At 45.1% G+C, this 14,884-nt stretch overlaps 2 protein-coding genes across 3 annotated transcripts in view; both read left to right on the forward strand.

Moving 5' to 3' along the window:
* INPP5B (inositol polyphosphate-5-phosphatase B) overlaps nt 1-7,403 on the forward strand; it is a 54,345-nt gene extending 46,942 nt beyond the window's left edge. The window contains 6 exon segments of the mRNA XM_059690122.1: nt 767-1,002; nt 2,548-2,661; nt 4,420-4,513; nt 4,811-4,938; nt 6,008-6,119; nt 6,364-7,403. Coding sequence (XP_059546105.1) covers nt 767-1,002; nt 2,548-2,661; nt 4,420-4,513; nt 4,811-4,938; nt 6,008-6,119; nt 6,364-6,476 — 797 coding nt within the window. The 3' untranslated portion in view covers nt 6,477-7,403.
* A 749-nt stretch (nt 7,404-8,152) lies between these two features.
* MTF1 (metal regulatory transcription factor 1) overlaps nt 8,153-14,884 on the forward strand; it is a 40,488-nt gene continuing 33,756 nt past the window's right edge. The window contains exons 1-2 of one of the 2 annotated variants that reach the window (XM_059690124.1): nt 8,153-8,757; nt 10,350-10,808. In XM_059690124.1, the coding sequence (XP_059546107.1) occupies nt 10,401-10,808 (408 nt within the window). In that variant the 5' untranslated portion in view covers nt 8,153-8,757; nt 10,350-10,400. The remainder of the gene's footprint in view (nt 8,758-10,349; nt 10,809-14,884) is intronic. The other variant, XM_059690123.1, reaches the window with a different exon arrangement.

Here is a 14,884-nt window from a genome sequence, read left to right on the forward strand (position 1 = left end):
TAGCTCAGTTGGTTGAAGCATTGTCCTTCACACCAAAAGGCTGTGGGTTTGTTTCCTGGTCAGGACACATATCTAGGTTGTGGGTTCGATTCCCGGTTGGAGTGTGTATGTGGGGCAACTAATGGATGTCTCTCTCTCTCATCAATAAAAACATATTCTTGGGTGAGGACTACAACAAGCAAAAAGAATCATTTTGACTGTCTGCCTCACCATAATCAACTCCCAGTTGCTCTTATAGGGAAAGATAATGGGGTGGTGACCCCAAAATTGTATCTGGCTCTGGAATATACCATGCATATCTCTCCCCTACCTTCTCCTTTGCACTCTATGTTGTGCTGTGTGGCAGAGGGAGTAAGCCTGTTTTGTGGACAATTCACAGGGTGATAGTGTCATTATATTTTCTACTGGATCAGGTGTCTTTATCTGACCTTGCTCAGGGTAAGCTCTTTGATCCATGCCTTCTTAGTGATTAATAATTACTAGTTTAAGCTGTGCTACTTAGAACTTGAATTTCATAGTAGTTGCCTATTCACATGTTTTTGTTTGTTGTTTTCATATTCCCACTTGGGCTGTCAACTCTGTTCATGTATCTCCTGAGTGCCGAGCACATAAATATTTGGTTGGCGCTTACTTCCTTTTATTTTCCTTCCTTTTATTTTCCTTCCTTAACCCTTTAGGCCTGGTGACTCTCTTCCCTTTGTATCTTCTTTCCTTCTTTTCTCTTGGCCTCCCACCAGCCAACATTACTTTTTAAATTTTTCTTCAGATTCGGCCATTGAGATTGAATTGGAGATATTTGTCACTAAGAACATGGCTACAAAGCTCAACTCTGGTGAAGACAAAATTGAGGACATTCTTGTTTTGCACTTGGACAGGGGAAAGGATTACTTTTTGTCTGTGTCTGGGAACTACGTGCCCAGCTGTTTCGGATCTCCCATTCATACACTGTGCTACATGAGGGAGCCGATCTCTGACCTGCCGCTTGAAACTGTTAGAAAGCTGGTGAGTTATGTACCACAAGGAAACATCTAGTCCTGTGTAGCAGCCACGTCAGTCGAACAGGATATGCCCAGGGATCTGAGAGTTCTTCAGCCTCCCTAGAGCTGGCTTATTGTATCAGTTATACACAGTATTGCTGTGTAACAAACCACCTGAGATTTTAATGGTTGAAAGCAACCCATTATTGCTCCTCCTGCTTCTGTGAGTTTCCTGTGTAGCTCTTCTGCTGATCTCGCCTAGGCTCATGTGTGCAGTTGCAATCAGATGGTGGCAAATTGTGAAGCCAGCCCAGATTCCAAGGGCGGGAAGTGACTCTACCACTTGATAGAAAAAGCTACAAAATGTTGTGGCCGTGTCTTTCAGCCTTTCATACACAGTTCATTAGAGAAACTCAGCCATGGATACAATGATAATGAAGGTTCCCTGGCCCATGATTATCTTCTTATTTTTTTTTTAATATTTTATTGATTTTTTACAGAGAGGAGAGGAAAGGGATAGAGAGTTAGAAACATCGATGAGAGAGAAACATTGATCAGCTGCCTCCTGCACACTCCCCACTGGGGATGTGCCCGCAACCAAGGTACATGCCCTTGACTGGAATCGAACCCGGGACCCCTGAGTCTGCAGGCCGACGCTCTATCCACTGAGCCAAACCGGTCAGGGCTATCTTCTTATTTTTTATTTTATTTTTTTCTCTTCTTATTTTTTAATCATCATTTGGTAATATATCATCCCAAACTAAATTTTCTGAGACCTCAGAGGCTCCTATGGAGACAATTCTAATACAAGGCAACTAGTTTGGAGCAGATTTATAGTAATACATAGGCTCCTTCCACCCATGCATTTTTTAAAAAAAATATTTTATTGATTTTTTACAGAGAGGAAGGGAGATGGATAGTTAGAAACATCAATGAGAGAGAAACATCTACCAGCTGCCTCCTGCACACCCCCTACTGGGAATGTGCCCACAACCAAGGTATGTGCCCTTGACCGGAATCAAACCTGGGACCTTTCAGTCCGCAGGCCAATGCTCTATCCACTGAGCCAAACCAGTTAGGGCAACCACCCATGCATTTTTCATCTAGGTACTCTTCAACACTATCCTCTCCATTATACAGATGAACACTGAGGCCTCATAAGGGGATTGACTTATCACAGGTCACATGGCAAGTTAGCAATGGACCTGGACCTTGCATCCAGGTTTTTGGACTCTCAAGTCTGTGTCCTTTTTCCCTGGACCACAGTGTCCTTCTAGCCCTGACACTGAAATGCTATAGGCAGGATTTTTTTCTAATTAGTTGATGCATATTGTCACCCAATTCATTGACAGTTCTTGCTATAATGCATTCCCAATTCTAAAAAATCATCTTTGTACTTTGTGCCACCTGATTTCATTTCCGACTGTGGAATGTTTGCTTCGGGGCATTGAAATACCCCCCCCACCCCCCTGTCTCCCATGGGTTTGCGTCCCCACATCCTGTGTTCTCCTAAGCCAGCAGAGCGTAAGTTCTCTTGGTGGGGCTTCTGAGGCTTTTTGTTTCTTTTCAGACTCTGATGCCACTCTGGACTGAGGATGATGGCAGCCAGTTGGAGAACCCCATGGACATCCCCAAAGAGCTCTGGATGCTGGTTGACTACCTGTACCGAAATGCTGCCCAGGAGGTGGGTGGTGCTTCCACAGTCAGACCTGATGGCGGCCAGGCTGCCCTGAGAAAGAGCGTCAGCCCCAGTGTTTGGTGTAAGAAGCTTTGAATCCAGAGAACCGGTGGAAAGCTGTTTTTCCCTCAGGGAGGAAATGACGGACCAATAGGTTCATGTTTCACACCCTTGGGGGATTGTGACATTACATAGAGCACTTGGTTACCCCCAAGGGAAGCGGCCTTGCACGGGGTGGTCTTCCCAGCACCGCGTGGTCCCTCCCCTGGCCTCGGTCGCCCCTGTAGAAAGCTTCTGGAGCCTTCTCAGGCTCTCAGCCAGGTATCCTTTTGAGGAACTCGCCCCAGCTTCTGGGAATGGGCTGGACTAACTTGTAGACAAGCCAGATAGAGGCAGGAGGAATTCCCAGGTTGTGTGAGTCAGGAGGCCTGATTTCTAGTGTGACTTGGGCAACCTTCATTGAGATCAGATTGGCCAGTTTCACTGACTCACTTACTATATACGGGGAGATGGAGCAACATATATTCTTAGGATATTCTCTTTTCACTTTTTCTCTTTCACATTTATTGAGTGTTACAATGTACCAAATATTGTTCTAAGTGTTTTATAGTATTGACTCATTTAGTTCTCAAAAAGGTAAATAACTTGGTAAAGGTCCCAAAGCTGATAAGTGGACAGGACTGGGATTTGAACCCAGGGAGTCTGGCTAGAGAAGTCACATTCTTTTTTTTTTCTTTTTTTAAATGTATTTTTATTGATTTCAGAGAGGAAGGGAGAGATAGAAACATCAATAATAGGAGAGAATCATTGATCAGCTGCCTCTTGCACACTCCCTACGGGGAATTGAGCCTGCAGCCCTGGCATAAGCCCTGACTAGGAATCGAACGTGACCTCCTGGTTCACAGGTGGATGCACAATCACTGAGCCACGCCGGCTGGACAGAGGTCACTTTCTTACATACCATGCTCTCCTACCTTCTCTGTAGAGAAGTGTAACTTTTGGGCAATACATGTAATACGGTTATTATCAACACAGGTAGATGGCATTGTCATTTTATAAAACAAAGGGACATAAAGCCCCCTGGGACTACTGGAAATACCTTTATTGCCATAATCTTGTTTTCATAAAGCACTGAACTGCCTTTTAGTTTTCTTCATCTTATAAATGATATAATTTCTTCATAATTTTCCTTTTTTGGTTAATCCCTCTATTACATTGCAGGACACATAGCTGCTTTTAAGTTTCCCTTATGTTGGATCTTACTGTTGTATGTCATAGGCCAGTGATGGCGAACCTTTTGAGCTCCGCGTGTCAGCATTTTGAAAACCCCTAACTTAACTCTGGTGCCGTGTCACATATAGAAATTTTTTGATATTTGCAACCATAGTCAAACAAAGATTTATATTTTTGATATTTATTTTATATGTTTAAATGCCATTTAACAAAGAAAAATCAACCAAAAAAATGAGTTCGCATGTCACCTCTAACACGCGTGTCATAGGTTCGCCATCACTGTACATAGGCCCTACCCATAGTTTTATAAAAGATGTCTTATCAAGACCTGTTGTGGGAGCATGCCTGGGAAAGCCTGCAAGATGAATTAATTAGCCACACCCGCCTAAATCAGGTTGTCTACCAGGGTGACTCAAAGGCCTCACTACATGCTTCTTTTTGTTCTCTGCTGGAAATGACATTTCTAGGTCAGGAATTCATTGCTGATTTTCTGAGAATATAATTACTTTGTGACTTTCTTCCCTTTTGCAGGAAGATCTGTTTCAACAGCCGGGCCGAAGGTTGGAATTTGAGCAAATCAGGGACTGTTTGGATACTGGAATGATTGAGAACCTTGATACCCTCTGTATCCTTTGTGTGTGTGTGTAAGAGAGGTGAGAAAAAGGAAATAATATTTTAAGGCTCAAAATCAGATATTGTGCCCTCAGCTATCATGTTTTTCTTACTTAAAGTTTGCCTAGAGAAGTCTTCACAACGTTAAGCAACCAATATAGTAGGAACTAAGGAGGGCCCAACTAAGCTGACGTACAGCCTGGCCCCTTCCAGCTAGCAGGCAGGTGGCACTTCTGGCATGGGCTCGGCCCTGGGCCTTTTCCTAACCATGGGCAGCAGCACCACCCGTTCCTTAACGATGGGCCAAAAGCCCTTAGCAATCATTCGGTAGCCGAAGCCTTGCTGCTTTTCCTGGAGAGCCTGCCAGAGCCCGTCATCTGCTACAGCGCCTACCATAACTGCTTGGAGTGTTCTGGCAACTACACAGCAAGTAAACAGGTGAGGGGAAGCACTGAGCATCAGCATACACAAGCTGTAGCCCCAGGCCTCCTGGGGCCTGAGGGAACAGAGCAGTCACAGCCCCTCCTCACATGTTTCTAATATCTTAGAAACTCACCTGTATCTTTCCTTCCCAGACCTGTTTTTCCTCTCCTCCCTTTTTTCTTTTAATGGCCTCACACTTAATTGTAGTGACTCAACCCAGAAACCTGAGTCATTTCTGACTCCTCCATTTCTCACCTCCCACATGCCCAGTCCCCTTGATCTGCCACCCATCTTTTTTCTTCCGTTCTCCTTCCACTTTCCTGGGTGCAAGGCCCTGCGTTGAGGCTCTCCCTCTGCTGATTTGTTCTGGATACTGCCATTAGGTTGTGTTCTAAAGCTCTCCTCGTGTTCCTGTTGGTCAAAGGCCATACTTGGCTTTCTATTGCCGATGAATGATTTTCTTAAACATTCAAGGCTGTCTATGATCTACTCTAGTTGCTCACATACATAACAGAATCATCTAGAAAACCTGCTGCTAATACAGGTCCTAGAGCCTCATCCCACATTCACTGAATCAAAATCTCTTTGGAATATACTTTGTACCAGCTTCCTCACTGATTCTCCTGTGCAGATAGAATTCTAGCCTGGTCCCTTCCAGGCTTAGCGCCTCTTCAGTTATGCTCCTGCCAACAATGACTTCACACAAAGTGCTCTCTCCTTATCTCACTGTTTCCCTTCTCTTGTCCTTTTTCATGCTTTCTTTTGTCCTAAAAACCCTAGTCCTTACCTCTGCAAGTCCAGTCTTGTCTTATATTCAAGACCTATGTCTTCTATTTCCTTAAGTCTTTGGAGAGCACATAGTTAGAAGCTTGACCTCTAAATCCATGTAGTACTTGATTTGTGCTTCTCTCTCTCTTTTTATCTGTGCTTCTCTTTTGGCACTTGTGCCAAATGGTAAGTGGTCAAGGTTTCCTGTGCGCAGTCTTATTCATGTACTTGGATCATGCACTCAATTCCTAGAATATAGCAGACACTTATTTAATTGAATGAATAAAAAGGCAAATCCCAATTCTGCCTCTTTCAGGTCATTTCTACTCTCCCCACATTCCACAAAAATGTCTTCCACTACTTGCTGGCGTTTTTGCGACAGTTGCTGAAAAATTCAGAAAAAAATCATTTGGATGAGAATATTCTAGGTAAGTAGCCAAGTGTCTGTGGGAAGCATCTCTGCAGGCTGAGAGACTCATTATAAGAAATGTGGTTGTGGAAGGTCCCAAGTCCACTAATAAAACTAAAATCTCAAGCTCTGGGCAAAGTTTACCTTCAAATAGGATTTAAAGCAGAAAATTTGCTTTTGGGGACCCTTCCCCACTCATAACAACACAAAAAAATGAGCACCTTCTTTTGCTGAATCGTTTGTCTTCTGTGTTTTTCATGCAGCTAGCGTATTTGGCAGCTTACTGCTTCGAAACCCAGCTGGTCAACAAAAGCTCGAAATGGCAGAGAAGAAGGCTCAAGAATTCATTCACCAGTTCCTCTGCAGCTCACCCTGAGCCTCTCTGTCTCTTCTCCTATTTTACCGGAAGCATCCAATTACCAGTCCCACCTGTTTCCGTTGGAGAGTGGCCTTCGGAGGACGTGAGGCCACTTGGAAGCTAGAGTGGCAACTGCCAGCTTCCTGAGCCCAGGCCATTCCCCCCACCATGGCTATCACACTTAGTGCTGCTGCGAGTTGTGAGGACATGAGAGAAACCCACCACAATAAAACTGACATGCAATGTTCAACTTTAATTTAACACAGATAGATTATTTTTTTAAAGATTTTTTAAAAATTGATTTTTTAGAGAGACAGGAAGGGAGGAGAGAGGGAGAGAAACATCGATACACTGCCTTCTGCCTGATCTCCCCCCCTCTTCCCCCAGGGATCGAGCCCCCAACCCGGGCATGTGCTAGAGACGGAACCAGAAACCTTTTGGTGCACAGGACAATGCCCAACCGGTCAGGGCTCTATTTTTTTTTTTTAAATGTTTAAATAACCGTACTTGTGCTCACTCAGCCTGTCTCCAGGGCATAGTCAGTGCTTTCCCTGTCACCTGGGCTGAGCTCCCCATGATCAGGTATTTGAACACACTTTGGAACTGAAAGGAGAATAAGTCGACTTGGACAAGAATGCAAGTGGCAGCTGCAGGGTAAATAGGCTATAGCCACCCAGATGCTTCTAGCACGCTGTCTGTGTACATGTGTACATGCAGATCAAACCCTGTTCCCTTTCCTGCTCAGATGTCGTGCAACACCTCCGGGGCTGACCACTCAGACATGGCGGTCAATACAGTGGCTTGAAAATGAAAATACGGAAGAAACTGGTGTTCTGGTTAAACAAGTGGGACTTTCTGGGCCAGCAAATTCTCCAAACTGTATTTGATGCATTCCCTCTCTCATATGTGTAATATATTTTAATGATAAATGTTATTTTTAACAGTTGTTATTTGTGTTTTTATTTCTTAAGAGATGGCAATTCTCTGCGGCTGGACTTCTGCAGCGTAAGCATTGGGTGGCTGGTCAGGGGCTAGAGAGAGATTTGCCTGGCATCTGGTGGGTGCAGTCACTATTCACATTTTTTAAAAAAATGTATTTTTATTGATTTTTTACAGAGAGGAAGGGAGAGAGATAGTCAGAAACATCGATGAGAGAGAAACATTGATCAGCCGCCTCCTGCACATCCCCCACTGGGGATGTGCCCGCAACCCAGGTACATGCCCTTGACCGGAATCGAACCTGGGACCTTTCAGTCCGCAGGCCGACGTTCTATTCACTGAGCCAAACCGGTTTTAGCTATTCACATTTTTCAAGCAAGAGATGGGACAGGCATGGCCTGAACCCCTTGACTGGTGTTCTAGTCTCTGGGGGTTGTTGCACTTGGAATATTCCATACAAGTAGCTTAGGGGAAAAACAGGTGCTGGCTGCTGGGATGTTCTAACAGCTGGATCTTCCAGGGATTTAGAAAATTGTAGAGCATAATGACGTCATAATAAAAAAATTGCTCCTTGGGCCCTGAAACACCACTACTTGGCAGTGTCAAATGTGACTTACTAGGAGGTACCAGCCAGTAGCATGACGATGTGAGCCGTTGGGAATGGCCAGTAGGTGGCGCTGGCCGCCCCGGCGCGAGTCCGGCTGGGAGCCCACCGTCCTCAGCCTGGGAAATTCGGACAGACTGCGCTCCTCTGAGCGCACGCGCGGGGGAGAGGCGGCGGCGGGCTCTGGCTGGGGTGGGAATACTCCCTACTTCCGCCCTTCAGGTTCAATCTTCCTTTCTCGGACCCTCCGGCTTATGTTCATTAACTTTGCTGGGTGATGAGGAGAAATGGCGGGAGTGCCACAGCCTTCCATGCCCCCCTGCGGGTGCGAGCCGGAATTCGGGTACCTAACTGTGGTCTTTTCTGTGGCGGTGGTGGCTGCCATGGCGAAGGCGGCAGCGCAAGCCGTACTGAAGCAGTTTCGACTTAGCGTAGGGTCTCGATCTCCTTTCCCTGCGTCTGGCGCCGCGGGAGAGACGCCCTGACGGACACGGCGCGCACTTCCCCGCGCGGGACCCGCTCACCGTCCGGCTACGTCGCCAGGCGCCCCTCCCCTCCCGCTCGCCAATTGGAGGCTCGAGCTCAGCCCCTACACCCCCTACACCAACCAGCGGCGCCAGGGAGAGGCGAAACCCGGCTCTCCTCCTTCCTCCGGGAAGCGGAAGCGGAAGTGACGTTTGGGGAAGGTGGGGGCAATCATGGTGCCGCTGGGGAGAGGAGAAGCTGTCGCTGCCGCCGTTGCCGGGAGCCGCGGAGGTAAAAGGCGGAACTAGACGTGACCTGGGCTGGGGACTTCCCGGGGGGCGCGGGACTTAGGCTCCCTCCTGAAGCATTTCCCAGTAGAGACCCCAGTCCGGTCACCATAGAGACCCCACCCCTCCTCTGTTTCCATGGGGATGGGTATCCAGCCCCCTCCCCTGTTTCCATGGAGACCGGACCCTGCCCCTCTTCGCCAGGGTCGGAGCCCCCCAGCCTGTCTTCAGATTTTCCGGGTAGCCCAGGCTGGGAGCTCTCCCAGGCAGGTTCCTTTCCCAGCCTCCTCTCAGGGGTGCTGTTTGTACTCCTCGTTTGCCATCCTCAAACCTCCTGGTCTTGTTTGTTTCGGACAGTTGGTCTGTGTTTGCCGCCGACGGCGCCTGGGCAGCCCGGTGGGGCCCCCGTGCGCTTCTCTGTCCTCACAGATGCAGCGAAATGTGCATCTACCGGGTTGCGTAAGCCAGAGCAGGGGGTCGGGCGGGTTCCTCCCTCGGCCTGTCTCTGGTAACTGTCTCTCTGTCTAGCGGCCCCACTACGCACAAGGTTCACCTTCTAATCCAGAGCAGAAGAGAAAGATAAAGTGCAAGTCCAGGCTGAAAACCAAAAGTGATGGGATTATTTTTTCAGTTCCCTGTTCTGCCTGCCAAACTCACATTTGTAGAACCTCAGTGTTTGCAGGTAAATCACTATTCCAAAACGGGAAAGCTTCACATTTGGTATTTTTCCCAAGGGAGCAGATCTTCCCAAGAGAGTGTATCGGCAGGTCTTCCATTCATTTCGCTGACATCTCCCGGACTCCTAGTGTCAGTGTACTGTGCTAGGGACCCTAGAAACAACAACTCCTCATTCCCTCCTTGCAGAGCGCACACTGAAGGAGGATGCTTCTGCTGGGCTCCAGATTGTTTTAGGAGGTAAAATGGTTTTCATTAGACATGTCTGGCTAAGGATCAGCCCCTCTACTCAAGCTGAACCATCTGTTCTAGGAAGGAAGGAAGGAAGGAGGAAGGAATTCACACTTGTTTCCTTTGCTGTTGCTGTTATGTACATTATCTCCTTTACTTCACATAACAACTTTGAGAGGACAGAAATGACCAGTCTCACGCGTAAGAAAAATGGGGCACAGGAAAGTTCCCCACGTAGTAAGTGGCAAAGATGGAAATTGTAGGTGGGTGACCCTGCCTCCAAAACTCCGCTCCTTCCACTATAGACTGCGCTGCCTCCGGGCCTGATTTGGGGTCATGTTTGAGTGAGGTTTCCTTACTTTTAAGATTTATGGCAACTCAGACTTGAAGCACTTGGCCCCTTAGTCCCCTTTAGGTATTTTGACCAACCTTCCAATTGTTTGGCAGTAAAGCAGACTTGGAAGGTCTTGTGACATGCTACTTTTTACTTCAGTGTTGTGTTTTTTTTTAAAGGCATTGCTTTTAAAATGACTTGATGGTTTCAAAGTAAAACTTAAAAAGTTATTCCCAGGGAAGCTGATTTTTCCTTTACTTCGACCTGGTCTTGAAAGGAGAGGAAAACAGCCCCGTGGTTGCTGAGAGGGTCCCGAGGTGCGGGTGTGGCTCTAACTCTGGTCTGTTCTATTGCAGACAAGTCATTACTTTTCCATTTCTCACAATTGGGCTGAGCACAATTGAACCATGGGGGAACACAGTCCAGATAACAACATCATCTACTTTGAGGCAGAGGAAGATGAGCTGACCCCTGATGACAGGATGCTCAGGTTTGTGGATAAAAACGGACTGGTGCCTTCCTCATCTGGAACTGTATACGATAGGACAACTGTTCTTATTGAGCAGGACCCTGGCACTTTGGAGGACGAAGATGATGATGGACAGTGTGGAGAACCCTTGCCTTTTCTAGTAGGGGGTGAAGAGGGCTTTCATCTAATAGATCATGAAGCAATGTCCCAGGGTTATGTGCAACACATTATCTCACCAGATCAGATTCATTTAACAATAAACCCTGGTTCCACGCCCATGCCAAGAAATATCGAAGGTGCAACCCTCACTCTGCAGTCGGAATGTCCAGAAACAAAACGTAAAGAAGTAAGTAAAGCGGTGGGTGAGGGCTCATTTTGGCTTTGGGGAAAGTCCTTACACAGCTCTTGGTGGCAATTTTAGCGAGAAGTAAAGGAGTCTGTGCCATTAGGACCTGCAATGGCTTTCTTGTCAGTAATTCATGTTTCACGTTTTGTTGTGACTGTGGAACTTTCGGTTTGTAAGGCTACATTGAAATTTGGGAAAACGAAAGTATAATGTTTCTCATATTCCTCCCCAAATCATAAATAAAATAGAAATCTCACTGAAGTACATTTATATTTCTGATGCTGGAATGACTAGATCTGGCTTACCTCTGGGTTATATATAAATGACTTGTTTTGGAGATGGAGTATCTGCTGGAATATGTTTTTTTTAGTGAATGTTGAATGAATAATAAAGGCTAGTTTTCTTTCATAAAAGATTTAGGCAGGAGACACTAAATGAGAGCAGGTTATCTAAAATAAGTTTTCATGCTTTTATTTAGCTAGTGTGAGTAAGGTAATGCATGTCACAGTTTTTTGGAAACTAAAACATTGTACAGGTGGTGGTTATTAGCAGAATAAAAGATGTGGTTTAAAGGTAGTGATATACATTATATAAGAACTAATTGAAGGTTAATGAGAAAAAAATAGATCACTGGTAGTTGCAATGCAGGGACTAAATGTAAAAGGTTACTGAATAGACATAGGGTAAATTGTTTGGCAAAATAGTTTCCTGTTGTAATGAAGGTCTTGAAATGGGGCATTCATGACATATGGCTTTTCCTTTGGTAGCCTTAGGATCTCAGAGCTGGAAGGAGCCCTAGAGAGACCATCTTGTCCCACCTCCTTACCCCATGCAGTAATCTCTATAGCATCTCTGACATCAGTTTACCTGGCCTCTGCTTGACCACTTCCAGAATGAGGAGGGCACAGTGTTTCACGGCTCAGCCTAATAGATTTATTGGCCATCTCTGATTGTTAGAAAGCTGTTACTTGTATGGAGCCAAAATCGACCTTCCTGCAGTTGCCCACTCCTTCTAGTTCTGCCTTCCTGAAAAACAGCAAGTTAAACCTTCCTTTCAAAGGACAACCCATCAGATATTTAAAGATCATGGATTTCTCTTCATCTTCACCTGTACAGGCTTAACCTCTCCATTTATTTAAAGATCCCTCTTATGACATTTTCCCCTTGCTTATCATCAGCTTGGTCACCTTTGATTGTATAAATTTCAGTTTCCAAATTCCTCTTAAAATTCATAATTGAGCATAATCTCACAAGTGTAAGTCCACTAGCACTGAATACTGTGTGACTCATCTCTTGATCTGGACACTACTACAATTACTGTATAGTATGTATTTTATTAATAACGACATCATACTCTCAGCTTGTACTTGGAAACCTCCAGACTAGTGATTCTTATTTGGGGCAATTCTGTCCCCAGGATACATCTGGCAATGTCTGGAGACATTTTTGGTTGTCACCGGGGGAAGTGCTATCGGAATCTCATAGGTAGCATCCAAAGATCCTGTTAAATATTCCACAATGCACAGGACAGCCCACCCACAACAAAGAATTATATCGCCCTCCCGGCCAAGTGTGGCTCAGTGGTTGAACCTATGAACCAGGAAGTCACTGTTCAATTCCAGGTCAAGGCACATGTGCAGGTTGCGGGCTTGATCCCCAGTAGGGGGCGTGCAGAAGGCAGCCAATCAATGATTCTCTCTTATCATTGATATTTCTAGCTCTAGCTCTCTCTTCCTCTCTGAAATCAGTAAAAAAAATTTTAAATTTAAAAAAGAATTATGTGGCTCAAAATGTCAATTGTCTATGTTCCCGTAAAACTTTATTTACAAAATGGGCAGTGGGCTGAATTTGGCCCACTGGCTGTAGTGTGGACTAGAACATAGGAGTAGTTGTAGATAAAGGTGGAAATATAGTAGAGATCAAGATAGAGAAGGCAGTGGTAGCATGCTAAGGAGTTTGGACTGTATTCTGGAACTAGAGGGAAACCATGAAGGTGTCTGAACCAAGAAGTGATATGGTTAGAGTGGCCTTTTTAAAAAGGTTGCTCTGGTAACTGGTTTCTTGATTGCCCAGACAGGAGATAGTTGTAGTTTAGGTTTGGGGTTTCATTTGAGTCTGATGAAGGATAGTGGCCTTTTATGTGGAGAAAATTGAGAGCTTTTCTTACAGTGTAAGAGAACTTGGTATGTTATGAGAGTCTGAAGATTGAGGCATGAATTGGGTATGATTCAAAGGATTCATCCAATTTTCCAAGTGTGTTGAGTTTCTTCTGTGTCTTAGCATAGGGGCCACAGGGTTACTCTGTTCCAGATCTCTTCATGATTGGCAGAACTTCAGGTCTAGGTAGTGAGCTAAGTGGTTAGAGTCCATTGTGATAGGTCCTTTACCAGAGGCATATTCACAGTGCTGTGTGCATGCTGAGGAAAAAGCAGCTGACTGCGGGCCCCTGTCCCCTCTGGGAATGGCGATTCCATAACAGAATTCAAGAAGACAAGAAGAGGAGAAATTGATGAGTTTATTTGGAGTATGTTAAATGGACAGTCCTTGGGGAAAATGAAGGTGAACATGTTGAGAAGTCCATTGGAACTATGATCTGAAGTTGAGGAAATGGCTTGAGATTAGAATTGTGGATCCATGAAGGGACAGTAGTTCAAACCACTATGAGTTTACTCAGGGAGAAGTAAGAGTTGATCTGAGAATTTAAGGTTAGAAAGAGAACCATAGATCTCAAAAAGAGAGAGAGATGGGTGGAATGCAGTGTTGTGGAAGCTGAGGGAAGAGTGTTCCAGGCTGTGTGAATATTTCCGTGTGACCCTGCAGAGGGATTGAAGGGCCCAGGAGGAGCCATTCGTTCTGCTGTCTGCACAGTTGATGACATCATGAGAAGATGTTCAGTAGAGCCCTGGGGGCCGAAGCCAGATTTTGAGTTTTGAGTGATGGAGAAGTAGGTGGGTGGTGAGGAAACGGGAGGCAGGAAGTGGCAAGTGTGTGTGTGTGTGTGTGTGTGTGTGTGTGTGTGTGTGTTTTAAAATATGGTAGTTGGAGGAAGAGTGTTAAGGCAGTAGTAACTCATGGGGATTGAATCATTTTTTAGCACAAAAAATCTGACATAGTTTAGAGCCCATCAGTGTTAATGATTACTAGTGAAAGTGTTTCAAGAGCAAATGTTAGGGAAACGTTAAGTTAAATCAGGACAGAGGTTTGATTATTACAGGGTTTCTCAGAGCTTTTGATGTGCTAATAAGTAAGAAGGAAGGAAAGACAGAGTTCTCCAAATGTTTTGAACTTGGGAAACTATTTTTCAGTTTCATTTCCAGAGTCAGTGTTTTGGGGAACACATTTTGGGATATGCTGATCTAGACAGAAGAGGACGCGGTAGGGAAGGAATGATTATGCAATCAGTGATATGAGCTGTCATTTTCCCACTTTGCACTACTGGCAAGCCTGGTTTACTGTTCATGTCTCAGGTCATTGATAATCATGTTGAGTAGGACGAGGTCAAGGGTATTACTAGTATGAACCCTTGTTCAGTGTACTGTGGATTTAGCTCACTGGACTTTCCCCCTCACCATATTTTTCCATTCAATCGATGAGGCCGACATGGAAGATTCTATAACCTGTTTTTGAATTCAATAGGTGTGGGGTAGGTTGGGGACTAAGAGAGAAGCAGCAGTGGCTTTTAGTCTTTTAAAATCTTGCTAATGACCAGGCATTCAGAAGACTTGCCTTCCTGAAGTACCATCTTACCTTAGCTTTTGCTTTCACAGTGATTTTATTTTTTTTGGCATTTAAATCCATTTTATAAACTATTTGCTAACACTCTCCATGATTCTTTACTCCCCCTCCCTTCTTTTTTTAAACTTAGTCTTTTTCTCCATTTCCCATTCTCTTACTCTTAAGAAATATAATCGTTTGAAAACTAGTTAGTCGTCTTGGCTTCTTAGGCAGCTTATTTTTCTGAGTCAGATTTTAGCCTGAATTTCCTGTTTACCCCGATTGTTGCATTGCTTTCTGTTGTGTGTAGTTGGCTTACCTGTTACAGTCATGTGCCCCATAACAATGTTTCTGTCAAGAGG

This window comes from Myotis daubentonii, chromosome 3 (assembly GCF_963259705.1).
Source record: "Myotis daubentonii chromosome 3, mMyoDau2.1, whole genome shotgun sequence".
Lineage (NCBI taxonomy): Eukaryota > Metazoa > Chordata > Mammalia > Chiroptera > Vespertilionidae > Myotis > Myotis daubentonii.